Below are 21003 nucleotides of genomic sequence, written 5' to 3' on the forward strand. Positions count from 1 at the left end.
GGTTTACAGATACAGTATGGTTACATAAACTCAGTGGTTCTCAATGTGGCGTCCAGGGACCCCCAGGAGTCCTTGAGGGAATTGCAGGGCATCCCCAGCTAAATGTGGAATCCCCATTTTATACTTGAACATAGGCAAACCGGGGTGCGGATGGCAGAGTGGTTAAAAGTTAAAACGCATTCCACATAGGCTCTGACATAGACTGTAATGGGTTTTATTATTATTATTATTATTATTATTATTATTATTATTATTATTATTATTATTATTATTATTATTATTATTATTATTATTATTATTATTATCATAATTTTTTATAGAATTAAAGATATAAACTCACTCAGGCCCCTTTTCCACACTAGAATCCCAAAGGTCCCAAACACTAGAATCCCAAAGGTCACTGGCAGATATAAAGGACTGGAAAGAAGTCATGTAATGAAAACAGAGTTGGAGATGAGTATCATGTTATGTTGGAATGTAGGCTACTGTAAGAATACTAGCATTATGAACTTTAGGCAAAAATACCTGCCAATTTACTTTATAAACCGCCCATCTATGTTCAAATTAATTTCATTACTAAAATCTGAAAAACAAAAAGTAATCTACAAAGTGGGTGCTTTTCTGATACTACTGTGTATTGTATTGTATACTTTTTATTGTACACTATTTATGAATCTGTGCTCCATACCATGGTTGTGAGTTAAATAAATGATGATGAATGATAATGATGAGGAAACAAAAAAATCTTCTTATTGCCCTGAAGTGGGAACCAAAGTGGGCGTGTCACTATTCAGGTTGGAAGATGCAGAAAAATAAAGAACGGAACCAGATGTACCAAAGTTATTTTGGTGGAAAAGGGGCCACAGAGTAATTATTCATTATAAATTTGCATACACATACGGCTCATACTAAAAAAGGCACTGATGCATGTTCCTATATTCTTCCCCCATGTAGCTCAAGAAGCAGAAACCGAGGATGGAAAGAAGGCAAAGTAAGTGCATAGTGAAGATATTTGTCTCTGATCATGTGGTCTTGATGAACTGTTATGTCCTGTGGTTGTGCCGTGTTGTAACCGTGGATACTGCTTTTGTGTGGAGTAACATTTCACTGATGCCTTAATCTTTCCCATCCACTGGCCTTGGTTTTGTTCATTCCAATAACTACGTTGAATTGATGATCCAAAAATAGAGTTATAATCTTGGTGGTACAAGTCTGTACATTTTATGACTGTAAAAATCTGATCTAATTAGAACAAGCGTGGTATAATCAAACAAATCTAATAAGATGTAATTGATCTGACTGATCTAATCAGATCTACCAGGTCTATCTATTAAACGCTGAAAATGAGACATTTGGCATTTGAGTACATATGCTATAGTAACTGGAGCCTCATTCAAATGTTTGAAGCCTGATCTGGAATGCCTTCATGCAGTTACATTTGTAGCGTGTTTTCATCTGAGTTGTCTAAGCATCAACGCCCATGTACGTGTGTTGGCTTGTGTGGTCCTCATAGTCGCTTGTGTGTTTGGTTGTGGACGTGTTGATTCATATTGCAGTGCTCTGACAATCATGGCTGGATTGTGGTCTTGGCTCTATGTTGTGTGACCATTTGCTACCCATTAGCTCCTGGTGGTGACACATTTGAGCAACATGTATCTGTGATCACTTGCCTAAACGTTTAGAGAGGCCATCCTTAGATCATTAACATGACGGCCATTTAGCTCAGGGTGTGAAGGAACTGGAAGTAGGAGCAAAATGGCCAAAATGTGAATATGGTCAAGTGCTTGTGAATGTTCACATTATGTTCTGGTGTGTGGTGTCTTGGCTGAATCGGTCATTTCAGAACATTTTGAAGCAGTGAAGATTACCTATCATCATGATACTGTATGTCAGTTTTTTTTATATCCCATTTGTGACAAAAACATCTCATCTCTTGAACCTTGAATCTAATGCTCCGTCAGTCCGTCTTCATCAAGCTGTCCGTGTAGCATGGATCTGAATTACTCTTTTATCTCTCGTTTGGTCTCATCCTCTTTTCTTTCCCTCTCTTCTCCACTCCGTACTCATCTGTCCTGGCTGGCAGAGGTCAACACTCGGTCACCACTCGGCTGACGATCGGCCCCAAGTACCATGAACTCAGAGACTGGCACCATGGAGTGTCTGCTCGCACCCTCAATGTCCAGTAGAGAGAGAGAGAGAGAGAGAGAGAGAGAGAGAGGAGAGAGAGAGAGAGAGAGAAAGAGAGAGAGAGAAAGAGAAAGAGAAAGAGAAAGAGAAAGAGAAAGAGAGAGAGAGAGAGAGAGAGAGAGAGAGAGTGTGTGTGTGCATATGCAAAAATCTCAGTTGGATTGTACATGGTTATTTGAAAATGTTGAGGTCGAAGGGATGAGAACATAATGGCTGGAAAGGAAGAAAAGAAATAACTGAGGCGTGCGCGTGCGTGCGTGCGGCGTGCGTGCGTGCGTGCGTGCGTGCGTGCGTGCGTGCGTGTGTGCGTGCGTGCGTGAATGCATCTATCATCAGAGATTGTCATGGTGAAGTGGTTCCCATGGTGATGAGAAAAGGCTGACAGGACCGAACACACTCAAATAATGCACACGTTGAAACATTGAATGTGACGAGCACGGAGGCATTAGAACATAACTAAATTCAAATAAATACTGTATAGTATGTTATTATTATCATTACATTATAAACCACACCTACTGTATTCACATACACATACACTTTATCTATAGTGCAGGCCCACATTCTGTCCTAGTGCAGTGTAGAAGTCTACAATATCTCTGTATTCATGTCAAAAGACCTGTACAATTACTATATTTCACTTGCTTTCTCCTTGACTTTGTTCGCTGACTTTGTTAGTGCAGCTTTGTTTGGTAGGCTGAATGTGAGAATAATTTGTATGGTTGTAAAATGGCGATGGACGCTGCTGCAGCAGTGCTCCACCCCAGAGAACTTCTTTTTTTTTTTTAAACAATATATTTATTGCATTTTTCTTTTTTTGTACAAACAGACAATACAACAAAACAATACATAATACATCAGACAATACAATTACTTAAAAAACGAAAACAAAACAAAAAACAAAACAAACATACAGTACATACATATAAATACAGTATATTAAAATAAGGGCACTTAGACTGGTAACAACAACAGAGTCCTTATGGCCACAAGACCAAATAGCTGCAGAGAATACAATTAGACATTTTCAGTTTCCACCATTAACTAAGATAAATCATTAACCGTAACATACTGGATAAACCATCCCCATATCTTATCAAACATCTTTTGTTTATTTTTCAAAGAGGAAGACACAATGACAGCTCCCTAAACCACTGAGCAATACTGGGTTTGCCTATCTTTTTCCACGATAAAGCTATAGCCCTTTTGGCTTGTAGTAAACATAAATCTAGAAATCTTTGTTCGCTACTCTGAATCTTATGGCCAGGTGGGTAAAGACCTAACAGAAACAGTTTCGGGTGAAGCTCAATATTTATCAACAATATCTTCTGAATCTCCCTCCTTACTTCTTCCCAGAATTATTTCACTCTTGGGCATGTCCACAGACAATGGAAAAGTGTACCTTTGTCTTTACCACATCTGATAAGTATCTGGAATATCTACACTAAATTTATTTAATTTCTCTGGAGTGACATACACCCTCATCAGCCAATTATATTGCAATAGTTTTAACCGAGTGTTACCCGTCTGGGATTGAGCCTCCATACAGGCTGTGCTCCACTCTTCCAATGTCAATTCCTCTTGTAGATCAGCCTTCCATGCATTATATTTGGATTCAGAGGATTCAGGAGAGAATTCTACTAACATAGAGTATAAATCAGAAATTATGCCCCTATTAAAGGGGTTTCTGATAAGCTCTTTCTCTATTATTGACAGGGGAGGGAGTGTCAAAGAGTTCACCTGTTTAACCCCTATAAAGCTTCTGAGTTGTAAATACTTAAAGAAGTGTGTACGAGGTAAATTGTATTTAGCAGCTAGTTCATCAAAAGAGAGTAGATTCCCCCTTTTGTCAAAAACGAGAGAACGTTTTTTAGGAAAATCCTGCAGTGTTAATTTAAGGTAGATATTCCGTACATTAGAGTCTGGAGGTGTTTATATAGGCTGCTGGTGGGAATTTGGGGGAGCAAAGAAACAGGGTAAACTAGAAAAAGTGCCCCTCTGGGCACAGGTCTCCACCAGGGCAGGTCAGGTTGTGGCCTCCTGGTGGCGCTATAATAGGCCAATGTGAAAAGGGTGCCATTTCTTCATACGCATTTGATGGCAATTGGATGATTTGAGGCATTTTGTTCCAAAAATGTGTTTTGCAAAAATCAACCTGTTGGTGGCGCTATAACAGGCCAATGTGAAAAGGGTGGGATATATTCCTCAGCCTAGTAAGAAAATGTGTGAAAGATTTCACGTAAATTGCATGCTGCGTTCATGATTTGAGGCTTTTGTTCAAAACGGGGCAATCTTGCAAACTGTGAAAGCCAATTATAGCCAATTAGGATGGAATATGAAATATCGGACAGATCCGACTTGAGCACATGACCATAGAGATACTGTGTAACGATTTGTGAGATTTTTGGACAGAATCTGGAGGAGTAATATCAAAAAATGTGTTTTACAAAAGTCGGCCTCCTGGTGGCGCTATAAAAGGCAGATGCGGAAAATGCAGGTCAAAGGTTTATCCTTGGCCTCTAGGGAGTGTGCATGGAACGTTTCACGCAGATCGGTGCAGTTTTAGGTAAAAAATGTGAAAAGCTGCCTCATGGTGGCGCTATAACAGGCCGTTCTGGAAAATGTGGGGCAGAGGTTCATCGTTGGCATCCAGGGAGTGTGTGTGCAAAGTTTGGCATCGACCAGGTTAACGGTGCCGGAGATTAGCTGTTCACAGACGGACGGAAGGACGGAAGGACGGACACACACACACACACACACACACACACACACACACACACACACACACACACACACACGGACGGAGTGCAAAACATACTCTCTCCCCATGCCTTCGGCCTGGTGGAGACAACTAAATGTGTCTATTAGAAATATAATTTTAAAAATGATTTCTTTCACTTGACAAGCACTTGATACAAGGGCTTACCGTATGTGACAGCTAAATTTGAGTTGGGTTTGGAAATGCATTTTGAAGCTATTTATGGCTTGTTTACATCTGTGTGGATTGTAAACATTGGAGGAAAATGGACCTACTGTGCTTTATTTTTTAATTTTTACTGAAATCTTATCTGAAAATTGTGAAAGAATGTTTTACCATCAGAAAGTCCAAACCATCTTTGCACACATGATAGCCTCAGATTGGGACTATAAAGTGGGCTATGCATTAGAGAAGCTCTTTTAGGGGGCATGTTGTTTCAGTTTGATGTTGTGCAATGGTGCAATCATTGACTGTATAATGAGATATGGTTTGTGAAGTAGGTTTTATTTTGCCACAAGGCATTTGAATTGTAAGATATTCTACTGTGCCTTTTACATGTATTGTATACCAAGGGTTTTGCTAAGTAATACAAATTCTGATTATAATGCCTTCTTTATTAGTTTATATAGGCTCTTTTTGAATTAATACTCTGTTATTTCATACAGCTTGGAATCTACAGTAGTGGCTGAATTATCTCTTTATATATAGCAATGAAAAAGTTTGGAAGCCACATGATGCAAACTATCAACAATTGTTGTATGCTTATAGATGCTACACAATAAAAAAAACACGTGCGCACACACACATACAGAAAGGCAACTATACTGTGCATGCAGCAATGGCTCAGTGTTTTCTTTCTTAGAACCTTTTTCATTGCTTCAAGTTTCTCTTCTACAGTATGTTTTGAGTAAAAACAAAACAAAAAGCATTATTCCGTATTGTTGCTAATAAAGTGATGAAGGTTTCTTCTTGTTCTCTTTTCTGGTGTCCCTTTTTATTTCATTTATTCTCTTTCCTGCCTGCTTTTCTTGCATCCTTCATTTATTCCGTCCTTTCCTCCTTTTTGTGCTAGCTGCCCTACTGAACCTGAGACAAACAGTTGGGAAGCCAGGTATAGTCATAGCAAGGTATAGAGTGCTACAGGGATGATTTTTTTGTAGACACTCCCGGAAGTTACTGCTGCTATGGGTTCCCCACCACAGACTTCCAATGGAAGTTCTGCATTGGATATTGGATAAATTATGCTCAGTAGCAAAGTAATTCATCTGTTCACATGTTTTGTTTTGTTTTGTTCAATTCAAATGTCCACAAATCACAGCATCCCTTTCAAATCTTGAACTATAGATAAGTTACTATGTGCAGTTTGTGAGGAAAAGTGGCAAAGTTCTTACTGTACATGCATAGATAATCAACTGCTAGATTATCAACCACACTTTCACTTCACCAGGCATTTCCTGATACTTAATTGTACACTACATGTTTTTATTTGTTTCTGTTTTGTGATTCATATACTGTAATGCCGTGAGCTGTAATTAGTGTACTTTTGAGGGGAGAGACATGTCATGTCAATGCTTGCCTTAGGGCACAGCTTTTTATATACAGTACAGTACCTCTCTCTACTCCCCCCACGCGCACCACACAGGAGCCACCAAGTGAAACCACAAACAGTATGCCACAAATAAACAATAGAATAATGCGCTTTGGTTGACACATTTTGTCAAGAGTTATGGTGACATTAAACTCGTGACAATTCCAGACATTAAAAGACAAAACTAGTACAGTAGTCTACAACATTACAAGGCCTACTTGAAGATAAAGTAGACATGGCAGTATGTCAAGGGGATAGACAGCTACGCATAATTTGATTACAAATTGATTCTATAAAGAAATCTGTATACTGTATATTTTATATCCATTTTGCCGTGATTTATAGTGTTGATAAAAGTATATAATTTTTCTTGGGTTGGTATATCAACTGGCTGTAGTCTACGGCTGTTGGCTGTAGTTTATGTGGTAGCACAAGAGATGAAACTGTAGGTTTACAGTATGTTAACAACCAAACTTATTTTCTGAATAGATTTAAAGGCAAAAATACTATGTTGGAAATCTGTCAAGGGAACCCATGGTAAACTCACTTCCAGGTTTTAGGACTACAAACTGTAGCACTCGATTGTGTACCCATCCCTTTTACTTTCACCTTTTCACCTTACACCTTGCATTGTCTTACACTGCAACTGTGGTCACTCTGCACACAAACCCTTTAGGAAAGTTATCTATTAATAATAACATATTTGTTATCCCATTTCTTAATTAGATAACAAATTTGATAGACTGAGAGGTTGCTTAATGCTTACACTAAGGTTACGCTGATGTAAACACAAAGAATGCTTCCGTTTTCACCTTTCAGTTAACAAAGTGTGCTCCATGTTCTATATCAGTATTATATCAATGGACACATTAATAATGATGCTCTCTATCTGTCAGTAGTAGATATACAACATTTCAACCATCTGACGAAGTAGACATTCCACACACTATCTGCAGTGGACTCAGTGATGTAGAGGCCATACCCACATCTGTTCACATTTCCCAACCGCAGCCACAGACAGTGGGCTCATCATCAGCCACTCAGGACTGTCCAGAGGAGGATGCTACGCCTACAGCCAATGTTTCCAAACACATACCATTCCAAATGCATGAAAAGAATGTCACGCCTGATGACAAGCCCTTACAAGTGTCAACTACAACAAGTCCTCTATCAGTTTCCATTGCGATGTCCTATTCAATTCCTATCACCATGCCTTGTCGAATACAAACAACCCATTCACCTGACACGATGTACATTTTGGCTCCAATACCGGCACCCATAGTGTCCACAAGCTCGACCCTGAGCCAAATACCATTATCTCTTGCCCAAACTCCAGAAAAGTCTTTCCCATTTTCCATCTTAATACCAGCCAATACATCCAACGCCTCTCTGTGTTCAAACCCCGATCCCCCCCAGACAGCAGAATCCTGTGTCAGTATAACTAGTCTCCCACCAGCACCAACACTAGTGGCATACTCCTTAAATGATAGCAAACTCCTGTCAACTCAAATGCCAGCAACCTGTGCCTCTTCTGAACCATACTCTGCATCTGATCTGAGACCAGCTGTCACTGATGCTCTTCTCATGAAGACACAAAGCTCTCAACTGCCTGCTGTTGTAATCAGTGACAGGTACACAGATGCCGGTTTGCTCTGTGCAAGTTCTCAGCACTATATTAATCTGGCATAGGACATCTTATTGCATTAAAACATCTGTTGTCAACAAAAAACGTTTATAATTTCACCTCCTCTGTTTTACCTCGCTCTAGCAGTTCTCCACAGCCGCCACCAGATGTCAGCACAGGCTCAGAAAAAGCTAATTCCAGAGCGCTTTGGACTAGCCATGATGGTGAATTAGATACTCCTATAGAGCCAGCAAAAGAAGATATTGCTCATTGTGAGCTCTCATCTCAACACAGGTGCTACTGTAGGACTTTTATTATATTTATTTAACTTGTAAAGGAAAGCCTTCAGTGCTGTGAGGTAATGGTTTCCTCTGTCTGTCTTGTTTTCTACCATGTCTATGTCAAACATCCACCAGGTAGTCAGGTACAAAGGTTTCAAACATTTTCAGTGGAATTTGTCATCCGCCTCACTTCTGACAAGCAAACAGCCCACCCTAAAGGCCTATTCATAGTCTGGATTTTCGGTGGTGAGGTGACCACCGGAGCTGTAATAACGTGGAGCGGTGGTGAGTAAAAACAGAGAGAAGGGCTGGGGAGAGCGGTGGTTTGCTCTTCACCGCGCCTCCGTGATGTCATGTTGTAGTTGCGGTGGTCACCTCACCACCGATAAATCAGGGAGCCACTGGATTTAAACCATGATCAATTATGTCTTTATGGTGCATTGTATGTTTTTAGCTCCCCACCTCTGCTTAGTGTTTTCTTGTTATAATGTTTACATAATTTCTGTACAGTACATGAATACAGTACATGCACCTGTACTGTATTGTGTGTGTTCAGGAGAGAGCTCCTGTTGAGTCCTCTGGACTTCCTTCCTAAAGCGGCCCCCTGCCCCCCTCCACTCACCCCCAGTGCTCCCACCCAGCCTGCACGCAACTCACTCGCTGACGTCCTCAGACCCATGCGTGGCAGGTGGGTGTGCAATTGTGTGCATGTGTGAGTGTCTGCGTGCCTTTGTGTTATGGTGTTGAAATTATCATTAAGATCCTCTAGTTCCCTTTCTTCTGAACAATCTCTTCCAATTGTCCTAATTTCTCTCTCCTAATGATACCTTTAGCATATCTTTGTCTTTTGTTTGAACTCCTCATAATGATGTCTTCATTCTATGATAATATGTTATTCTGTTACATTTTTTGACATTCGCTTGTCAGTTCAACCTATCAGAGCCCTCCTCAGTTGTCATTTTCCAAGTCCTTATTGGATGCCCTGCTAATCACGGCAATTACCAAAGACGCACCCCTACGCTTGAGGAAGAAGAAGCGTCGAAGTGTCAGTGCCCTTCACCTACCCAAGAACAAGAGGTAGACACACAGATCAGATCTGGGCAAAATGGACCTGTGAACATAATGATTCTCAATGGCTTGTGGTGTTCAGCTTAAAATGTTGTAAACCAATGGACAGCTAAATCAACACTTGCCCCCACTCCCCTCCCACTTCTATACTAACGTCACCTAATTACCCAAATTATTAATTGTGAAAGTCTTGATAATCTTTTTAATTTTTTTTACACTTCAACTGCTGTTTGAACACAGTGACGCTTAACACTAAGCTAATAAACAATATGCATGGAGATGATAGCTCGGGATTAACATAAAGGAATGGCTACTTCAACAGTCCTAGCATTGGTTTAGGACTAGTGAAGTGCTACTTTACTGGTTGGATCCAACAATTAGGGATTGAGACGAATTCAGATGGAAAATAAATAGGCCAAGTATGCATTGTTTTTCCCCCCTAATCCTCCTGCCAACTCTTCTGTTTATGTTGTACATGTTCTACAACAACTGGGCTTTTCCATTCACAGTACCACATGTATCAGTAATGACAACATATGACAGCTATGATGTGCTGTGGTCACTATAAGATAACTTTGGCAGCATATGGCAAAGGGTTCAAGTTGTAGTGTGTGTGTGTGTGTGTGTGTGTGTGTGTGTGTGTGTGTGTGTGTGTGTGTGTGTGTGTGTGTGTGTGTGTGTGTGTGTGTGTGTGTGTGTGTGTGTGTGTGTGTGTGTGCGTGTACACAGTACATGTGAGTGAGAGAGAGGGGGGAGAACATGTGAGAGATGGTGTCTGTGTATGTATGGATGTCTCTATGTACAAATGTGTGTGTGGGAATGTACCCACAAGAGTGCTATAGTTTATGAGATTTGAATTTGATCCAAAGAATTTAATCCAATGCGTATAAACCATCTGTTGTACAGGGGGAGGATTCCTTGGGCACTGCGCTGCTATCGTAATGGGCCATTTGTTCATTGTTCAAACCAGACCAACAAGTTTATGACTTGTATAATGCAAGTTTCTGTTGTAGCTACATGTACATGAGAGCTTGCTTTACTGTATATGAACAGCTGTTGAGCACAATACATTCCACTTTCCATAGCTGACCATCCCTTAATGCAGGGGTGGGCAACTTTGACGATGGAGAGGGCCACTATTATTTCCACACTCACTCCAGAGGGCCATATATTATAGTCGTAGCAAAAATAGCCGATCTACAAGCTCAAAACGCGTCGCACTGCGACACGTTTTGAGCTTGTAGATCGGCTATTTTTGCTATATTCGAATTGAAATCTTTTTATTATTATTATTTTTGAATTAGAATCCTGAAAATTAACATTTTTATGTAATTTCAAATGCCTTTTAATTATACTTGTGTTGAGCAATGAGCTACTAATTTAGACTGAAGTAAATAAAGCGGGTCATGTTTGCATGTTGTGGAATTGTAAACAGCTGAAACCAATATTATATCAGTATTCTGACATTAACCTGAGGGCCGCATTAAGTGAAGGTGGGGGCCGCATGTGGCCCCCGGGCCGCCAGTTGCCCAGCCCTGCCTTAATGCTATCAAACAAAAAAGGTCACTGTTAGCAAGGTTACGTTTTTGAGGGCCGCTAGCCCCTCCTATGCCCAGCTTTCTGGGTTTGTGTAAACGCAAACATTGGTTTGTGATTGGCTGATCACCCCATAGCGATGATTTGATTGGCTGAGCAAAGTACATATTGAAGATAAAAGTGCGGGCAGAAAAGTGAAGACACCAAAAGTGATTGGCCGGAATGACTTTTGTGATGATTTGATTGGCTGAGCACGGAATGTGATGTATGGCGATGTATGATGATAAGAGCGCCCTTCACTTCACACAAGGTGCGCTAGCCCCTCCTATGTTCAGCTTGTTCAGTGTGAGTCCACACACTTTGTCCCACACAAACATTAAATTCCCATTGACAACGATTTGCTTGTACACATATGACGTAAATTATCATTTCATTGTCAATGGCATAATGTTTGTGTTGCCACAGAAAGCCGATTTGACGTAAATTCTCCTGTCATTGTCAATGGCAAATGTGACACGTGTTGTGACGAAAAGCTGTATATAGGAGGGGCTAGCGCCCTTCAAAAAGACATCTGATCAATGGAGCTGTCTTTTTAACTTGTAAACCAACAGGAAGAGACAGCTATGGTCCATTCAGACTAAACATACACACACACCGTTTTCTCCTCTTCCCTCCTTCCCTGCAGTGTTCTGTCTCTCCTTCATTACCCATGTAGTTAACAAGACCCAGGAAGTCCAGATGGTCAGCGCTCTAACCAGATCCCATTGAATCAGACCAGCAGAGATCTCCATTAATCAACCAATCACAGTCTAGGGGAATTCAATTACCCACCCGTCTAATTGGCCTGATTGGTGGAGTATATTAACGAGCTGTGCTGTAATTGGCTGTAATGAACGATTGGCTGGGGAGCATCTTGTTTTCCTGCTCTACTTGTCACCTGTTGTTAGCCCATTAGCGTAGCTAATGTGAACGAATATCGTTGGCTTGTTCGCCTGGCTAATGGGGATAGATGGTGCAACGGTCACGTCGGTCAGTAATCTCACAGAAATAAATGGATCTCACAAAGCAGGCATGACCCACTGCTTAATGTAAGGTTTAGTTTTTGATAAGCTAAAGCCTCGTCATCAACAACAATCTAGTGAAAGTTTTTTCTTTTTTTTGTTTCACAGTTGACCAGGTATTAAGTACTGTTTTTGGCTGCGTATGTGACTACCTCGGCCAATCAGGGATTGTGAATTTTTGGTGGACCCCTCGGCCAATCAGGGTTGTGTATTTTTGGTGGAGTCATTCAGCCAATCAGAGCGCTGCGTATGTCGGTAGCCCCCTCGACCGATTGGATTGGCTCCGTAGGTTGGTGGTGTTGCTCAGCCAATCAGGGATTGGCTGATGACGTAACTAAGTATGTTTATGTAAAAACATATGTAAAAGACGTACGTGGATGACGTAACCAATTTGAGTTTATAGTATATAATAAGTTGGGGTGCCGGGGCGCCAAGCAGAATGGTCAAGCACTGCACAATGGTCTGCTCATGCACAAATAGGACATCCATGGCCAACTTGTGTGCAAAGCGCAAGTCGGAAGCTCGACAGAGTGCATTTCTAGTTCAGTCTGCTTTCTTATTTTTGAGGGGCGCTAGCCCCTCCTATATTCAGCTATTAGTGTAGATTTTCGTCTTACACAAACATTAAATTCCATTGACAATGAATGGAGAATTTTACGTCATAGTATCTGTCTGAGCAAATCAGCTTAGTGTCTATTTTTGTCTTACACAAACATTAAATTCCCATTGACAATGAATGGAGAACTTTGTCATAGTGTCTGAGCAAATAGGCATAGTGTCTATTTTATGTCATGATGATGTACGATCATAAGAGCGCCCCTCACTTCACACGGGTGTGATTTCTTCCATTAAATACTCAAGTTTTCATAGGCTATATAAAACTTAAAAGACTTCAGACAGGATACCGTTTTTGAGGGGCGCTAGCCCCTCCTATATACAGCCTTTTGTCACAACTCGTGTCACATTTGCCATTGACAATGAAAGGAGAATTTATGTCATATGTGTCTGAACAAATCAACATGTTACGTCATGATGATGTACAATGATAAGAGCGCCCCTCATTTCACACAGGTGTGATTTTTATAGGCTATAGGCCTGCCTCCTTTTTTTTTAAATACAGTATTTTCAATTGGGTGATGTCTTAGTTGTATTGTTATTATGTTGAATTGGTTTCCAATTAAAACGGCAATGAGATCAGAGACGTTCAGTGGTCTCAGGATTGTTCCCCAAATCCTTTCTGGTGGTTACTGTAGTAGGTAACTAGTACTAAAGTATGTACAATGCACTGTTTCCTGTCAGACATATGGAGCACATATTGATGTGCCTGAGAAGAATCAGCAGTCTGGCAGTCTGTTTCCTATAGAGAGTACTTAACTGAAGCCTGCATTGCCTATAGGCTAATTATCTGGAATGGATGCTAACACAGCATTCCACTGGGTGCTTTTATCATAATAATCATGATGTTGTTGTTGCCCATCATTTAACTGCATGTGTATTAATTAGTTGCCCATATTTGATTAGATGCTATTTACTTCTAGTTTCTTCACGCTTTGTACAACATACTTGGTCTGTTGATTCGTTAATTTATGTTTTACTAAATAAGTGTTGTGTGCACATATTGTGTTGTGTTTGTGTACTAAATATAGTTGTGGAAACACCTACAGTACTACTTATTTGCAATGGTCAGTAACAGACTGGAAATAACTGACAATAATAAGCATATTGAAGCCACAATTTCTCTCCTGCTCTTTCTTCATTTTGTTCTGTCCTCATTGTATACTTTTGTTTTTTCATCTCTGTATCATATCATCTCCACTCGCACATCAAAGAGTGTCTTGGCACCAGTCGACTTCAGGTGTGGAAGACCCTCTTCTCTCCTCCCCAGTCAATGCTGTTTATGTTTTTAGGTAAAACAAGGAGAATACTCATCTACTCTCTTTTACTGTTCTTCCCTCTCCTTTCTTTTTTCCCCCTTTCGGACAAAGCTGACATTATTATCGTATTTGAAAAAAACTACTGTACCCAGCCAAAAACGAGAAATCCTTTGTAATTTGTAAATGTAAGATTTTGTATTTATTTAGTGTAAGAAATAACTTTGTTTGAGACTCCTATGTGTCAAAAATGCATCACTGGACCTTGCCTGAAACTGGACTGGAAAGACGCGACCAGTGTTTTAATGCCTCCAAGTACAGACCTAGGGTCAGATTTACTCATCTCATCACTTATCTTCCTTGGAAAAAAAAAAGTCGGGGTCTCCGAGGCTACTGACTGACTTATTTTAAAAATCCAAACCGAATCAGCAGCCAGTGATTTGTTTTGTGATATGGTGAAATTATTGTACATTTGGGCATTTTTTTAATTATTGATCGTACATCAATAGGGTAAAATGATCATACAAATATACATCTGACAACACTGTATGTTTTCCCCTTAAAAATAATATATACTCATGTTTTACATAATGAGGAGGCTGATGTGTATTTAGAAGGGTTTCTTTACAAATAATCACTGCATGGGTACACACGCATTCAGGGGTCAAAAACTAATGTTTTGCCCAACTTACATATTAACCATTATTTTCTTATAAAATGTACTTATGAGAACATACATGGTAAGGCAAGAAATCAACAGTGTAGATTTAGAATATTTGCTCAGTTTGGAAAAGCAATGCCTATTTTGTTCTAACATTTTCAGAAATCATTACTACAATGTCATTTACATGCCCCAAAAGCAGTAGAGAAATAATAATTGATTGGTCAATATGTATCATGACATAGATCCATTTTATAAATTGTAATCAAGAAGAGATTGAATCATAGGGATTTCGTGATCACATACTGTAGGACTGGCCTGGCTACAGTGTAGATCTCAGACATCATGTAGCCGTTCTGTGTCAACAGACAACAGAGATTAGGAAACCCCAACAGCCAGCCGGATTGCATTGGTTTTAATTTTTATTTAACTCACAATACTATAACATTATTCATTCACATATTTGCGCAGACATTTATCATGATACTGTATAAACCAATAACAATAACAGTAGTCATAACATTATAATTTATTTCATGAATGAATTGCTTTATGCTGACAATTTGAAACACGCTCAGCTGATTATAGCAGCAAGCTGCGGTGCATGATCATGTGACCTCAAGTACAAGTCTTTATCAAACTAGAAAGATGCATTCTATGTTCTCCCAAATTAACGTGCTATTCTTCCTAAGTTAGTATGTTCTTTGCCTTATTGGTATTGAGAAACGGCCCTTGTACCTCTGCTTTGGAGCTTTGCTCTGTTAGGTATGCTCTATAAGTCTTCTGTCCCCTGTGTGTGAAGTTAAGCTATTTTATCACACTTTGTGTATACATTTGGGGTGATATTCTTGCCTCTATGAGTACCAGACCACTGAAGCTCATTGTGTTAAATACACAGCATTTTAATTGCGGTTGATGGACTGATCAATGGACTTACACTATTATGTTTTCAAACCCAGTACATGTTTTTGATTATTATTTTTGCTGACATTTTTGCATAGTGCAGCTTTAAGCTACACTCCCTGCTACAGCAGAGGTTCTCAACGTTTTTGGCCGGGGACCCCCGGAGCTGCTTTGGCAGTGTCTCGGGACCCCCGCCCCGCCCCCTCCCGACCCCCAATATAAATTGACTGCTACAATAACCTTAATAATAGAGACAATACACCATAAATAAATACTGAAACCAGATAATCATTAGGGAAGGTGTATATGTGTACTATACGTATGTAAACTCTTCATTTCCATTTTCCAGCCATTCAGTTGCAGTTTTTTTTTTTTAATAATTTAGGGACCCCCCAAAATAATTTGGCGACCCCCAGAGGGGTCGCGACCCACGGGTTGAGACCCCCTGTGCTACAGTACATGGAAGCCAGCTTTTGGAGAAAGTGTGAGTTAAATGGTTTTGGATGGAGTCCTGGGTGGCAGAGTGAACTAAAGTAAACCTCAGTGCTCGAAACCATTGATGTTATGAATGTCCTCAGCGTTTAAATCAAGTGTGCTCTGTCTGTGTGCGGGCGTGTACCGACGACTGTGTATGTGTTTGTGTGTGTATATGTATGTGTGCTTGCATGCATGCCTAGCCTTGACATACCATTGCGCACACTCACACACGACACGCGCGTGTGTGTATGGCGTGCGTGCGTACGTGCGTGCGTGCGTGCGTGCGTGCGTGCGTGCGTGCGTGCGTACGTGCGTGCGTGCGTGCGTGCGTGCGTGCGAGTGTGCGCCATGGCATGTCAAGGCTAGGCAAGGAGGGCAGCTGAGAACACAGAGCATCCACAGAGTTGAATCGAGACATACACACACAAAATGCATTCTCTCTCTCTCGCCTTCTTTTCTTATGTTTCTCTTTCACCCTTTCGTTTCTCTTTGCACAATAAGGGTCCATTTTTACACTTTCAGTTAAATTAACAATGAAGATTTTACTATGTATCTCTCTCTCACGCAAGCACGCACGCGCACACACACACACACACACACACACACACACACACACACACACACACACACACACACACACACACACACACACACACGTATTCTTTTTCTTTCACCCACATACAGAAAACATACTGTACCACTCACCAGAACCATGGCAGCAGTTGCCATAACACTCATGTCCCAGGAGTCCCCTAACAACCAGGCACAGGGAGAAGACAGCGATGATCCAACAGTTGGCACTAGTTGCATCGATGCGTTATGGGTGTAAAATGAGTGAGAGATTGTTGGCCCACCCAAGTGTCTCAGTTGGTGAAAATGACCTGTGTTACACACTCACAAGCACACATGTGCACATGCAGGCAAACACCCACACAAACATGCACACACGCACACAGAGCATGTGACTAATAGAGGGTTCATTCATTCTGCTTCTTGTAAAAAGCCAGCGGTTAGGTTGAGGTCTCAGGGCAAGACGCAAGTGAGGAGGTGAGAGATTTGACTCCCTTCTGTGTGAAGAACTGTGGCATCCCTGTGCAGTCTGAATTCAGTGTGCATAGGGCATTAAATCCCCTTCCCCAAGAGAGAATGTGTTTCCTTGCACTATAAAACATATCCATCATGAAAAAAAAATGTACTCTTATATTTTACTTGTTCCAAGAAAATGCATGTTACTCAAAGAGCAAGTCATTGCACAAAGAAAAAAAGCTGGTGAAAGAGACAATTCTTTATTTAGCATGAAGAAACCTTGGCTTGCCCTGGAATAAAGATATGTTGTGTTGTGTTCCTCATGAGGCATGTGTTTCCTTAAAGCTGAACACTGTTTTCTCAACAGAGAAATAGTTCACAAGAAAACGCTTATTAGTTATCCTATAGGCTCTAAGTTTATATCCTGGATACAACTTTTATATTCTTCACCTAAGGCATCAGTGAATATGAACGGCACAAAGTCGCAATATTTTAAGCTCAGCAGAGGCTCACACCAGGGATGCAATCTGTCTGCTTTGCTCTTCGCCGCAGCGGTGGAAACACTATCTATGGCACTTAAATCTAATAATTTCATTCAAGGGATTCATAGAGGTGGCTCAGATTATTTATATCTGACCCGTTAACCATTATACCCCAGACAATTGATGGAAGATGGAAGAGCTTACTCATAACCCTAGCTGGGAAAGTAAACAAAATAGCAAAAGTTAAAAAAAAAAAAAAGAAAAGCTAAATGAATGTGCTTCCACGCTTTCTGTGTCTTTTTACCCAAATCCTTTTTTGGAACAATAGCTACATTAATTCAGTCATTTAGTCTACCAATAACTCGACACGGTGACAAGCTCTAAAATAACAAGCATTAACAGGTTCACCATGTGTGTCAGGAGGGAGTGCCAGGAGGGATAGCGAGATACTTAGAATTATTTATTTATAATAATGTGTGAGTATCAGGACACCATTTCTACCATTCTAGCTGCATTTTACTGTGGGAGGGATTGGAAAATGAAGAACAGGGGGCATCCATCCATCCATCTTCAACCGCTTATCCGTAGTCGGGTCGCGGGGGCAACAGCTCCACCAGAGTGCTCCAGACTTCCCTCTCCAGAGCAACATTAGTGACTTCCTCCTGGGGGATCCCGAGACGTTCCAAGGCCAGTGAGTCGATGTGTTCCTCCAACTGCGCCTTGGTCTGCCCCGGGGTCTCCTCCCAGTGGGATGGGGACATGTGGGACGGGGACAACAGGGGACATCTATGAAACAATTCAAGGCCAACATGTATGTTGGGACAGGATTATGGCTCATTCATGGGTACATGTGTTTTGGTCTGGATTTCTCCTTTAATATTTTGATACCAATACTCATACTTTTACTCAAGTACATTTTCAAAACTGAACTTTTTCCACAATAGGGTATTGCTACTTTTACTTAAAGGGACACTTCACCCTTTTTGCCAAAAAATATATATCAATGACGTTTATAAGATTTAGAACACTTTCCTGGCATTATTTTTTGTGTAATCTCTGGGTTTAGATATTTTAGATTAACGGGTGGCTCTGACGTCAGAGACACTCTTCCGTATTGCTACCGGACTACATTGTCTCCTCACACTGCAGCTAGACCAGCCCCAAAACACAGCCGTCACGGACACTGCGATTTGTTCCACCTACAACCTTCGTTGACCGCACCCCCACATGCGCATTTGTTATTGTGCTTGTGTCATGTCGCTGTCGTCAGCAGAGCAGCACCAGAGAGACGCGCTATGTTGCCACGAATCCCCCCCCCCCCCCCCCCCAACTCTAGATTTATTATAATGATATGAAGTGACTTGCCATAAACCATCCATTAACTCCCCATTCATCCAATTTGCATCTGCTTGTATTAAACAACATTAAACTCACCAACATTGCAGCTGTAGGGAAAGCTTGAATATCCACTTTCAAACTGCAAAGCTTTTGTTTCATAAAAATCCACCGAATCTTTTTCCCACTCAGCTCTGCACTTAGTTTTTCTTCTTTTTTAGTTCTATCTCACTACTAGAACGTTCTGACTCTGAGGTAGATAAGATTTTTGGCTGTCAACAGCATCCATTTGTTTTTTCAATGTTGTGGACCGGAGCGTGGTGAAATAGTTGCGAAGATACGATACTGCATAGTGATTGGCTCTGCTGCATGCCTATGAAGAGTACTGACCAATGAGCTGAGCCTAGCGCCCTTCCAGACACCAGGTTCCAGTGTCTTGCTTTCCTGTTCCTATAGCTCAGTCGGCTGCCCCTTCTTATTACTGCATGGGAGCGAGTGACTGAGAATCACCATAACGCGCTGTCATTTTTCCACGAGACAAAAATACGTGATTAAGTGCGTCCCGTATCGGTTCATTACGGGACAGGTCTTTTAGTTGCCAAATACGGTACGATCGTATTTTAGCAACTATTTCACGGTCCACAACATTGAAAAAACAAATGGATGCTGTTGACAGCCAAAAATCTTATCTACCTCAGAGTCAGAAAGTTCTAGTAGTGAGATAGAACTAAAAAAGAAGAAAAACTAAGTGCAGAGCTGAGTGGGAAAAAGATTCGGTGGATTTTTATGAAACAAAAGCTTTGCAGTTTGAAAGTGGATATTCAAGCTTTCCCTACAGCTGCAATGTTGGTGAGTTTAATGTTGTTTAATACAAGCAGATGCAAATTGGATGAATGGGGAGTTAATGGATGGTTTATGGCAAGTCACTTCATATCATTATAATAAATCTAGAGTTGGGGGGGGGGGATTCGTGGCAACATAGCGCGTCTCTCTGGTGCTGCTCTGCTGACAACGGCGACATGACACAAACACAATAACAAATGCTCATGTGGGGGTGCGGTCAACGAAGGTTGTAGGTGGAACAAATCGCAGTGTCCGTGACGGCTGTGTTTTGGGGCTGGTCTAGCTGCAGTGTGAGGAGACAATGTAGTCCGGTAGCAATACGGAAGAGTGTCTCTGACGTCAGAGCCACCCGTTAATCTAAAATATCTAAACCCAGAGATTACACAAAAAATAATGCCAGGAAAGTGTTCTAAATCTTATAAACGTCATTGATATATATTTTTTGGCAAAAAGGGTGAAGTGTCCCTTTAAACATTGAGTAATTCCTCCATCACTGGCTATTGTACTGGCACTGCTGTGTGTTGTGCGTGCTCTTCTGTTACCAGTTGATGTTAACTATTGATACAAAGTGATAGCATCACTTATGGCTGGAATTGTAATGAAAAGAACATGGTCCAGCTCTGGTGTACTGTACCAGGAGAGGTTACCCCATCTCTTCCCTGCTGGTCAGTCTGGGTTCTGTCTTCATGTTGAATTGACCATTTATTCATAATCATTACACTGTCAGTGAAATCAATGTAGTCAATTAGTCTTAGTTCAGTTATTTAGCCTGGTATTCATTAATTCGTTCTGAAAGAGTGTGCTGTCACTTATCCATCATTAAGCAGGTGTTCTGGAAACTGTTCTGGTGTGAAATTGGCACCTCACACACTGAGAAGGAACATTTTCGTGCATGCCGTAGTAAAAGGTAGAAAGAGTGCTCTAGTGTTTTGGTTCTAGCTGAGCACTGTGTTATTTTTGCTAGTACCATGTTGTCAGCAGGTGGTCTGCAATCTGTCTGTAATTTGACAGTAATGTGAAAGTTATTTTCTTTTCCTTTCTCTTTTTTTTTAGCTGTAGAGGAGAGTTTGACAGTTTGACTACATTTTAAAGTAAAATTGGCATGGTTTGCTACAGCTCAATTGTGCTGGTATGGTACGGGGTGGTTTCAGCGTCTATGCAAAATGTCAAGAAAAGTCACTTGCTCACGCACGTGAGTTTAGAGAGAGTGACAGAGACAACTCTGATCGGAAATGCACAAAACTAGACAGATAGTCTTTGGCGTTTTAGTGTGATGATTTGAGTTGTTGGGAAAGCTAGGGT

At 40.9% G+C, this 21003-nt stretch overlaps 1 protein-coding gene across 3 annotated transcripts in view; it reads left to right on the top strand.

The window, feature by feature from the left end:
- pdlim5a (PDZ and LIM domain 5a) overlaps positions 1-21003 on the top strand; it is a 101685-nt gene that overhangs the window by 68760 nt on the left and 11922 nt on the right. For all 3 annotated transcript variants that reach the window (XM_079517057.1, XM_079517058.1, XM_079517059.1), the window contains one exon: positions 955-991. In XM_079517057.1, coding sequence (XP_079373183.1) covers positions 955-991 — 37 coding nt within the window. The remainder of the gene's footprint in view (positions 1-954; positions 992-21003) is intronic.

Source organism: Electrona antarctica, assembly GCF_951216825.1.
Source record: "Electrona antarctica genome assembly, chromosome: 12".
Classification (NCBI taxonomy): Eukaryota; Metazoa; Chordata; class Actinopteri; order Myctophiformes; family Myctophidae; genus Electrona; species Electrona antarctica.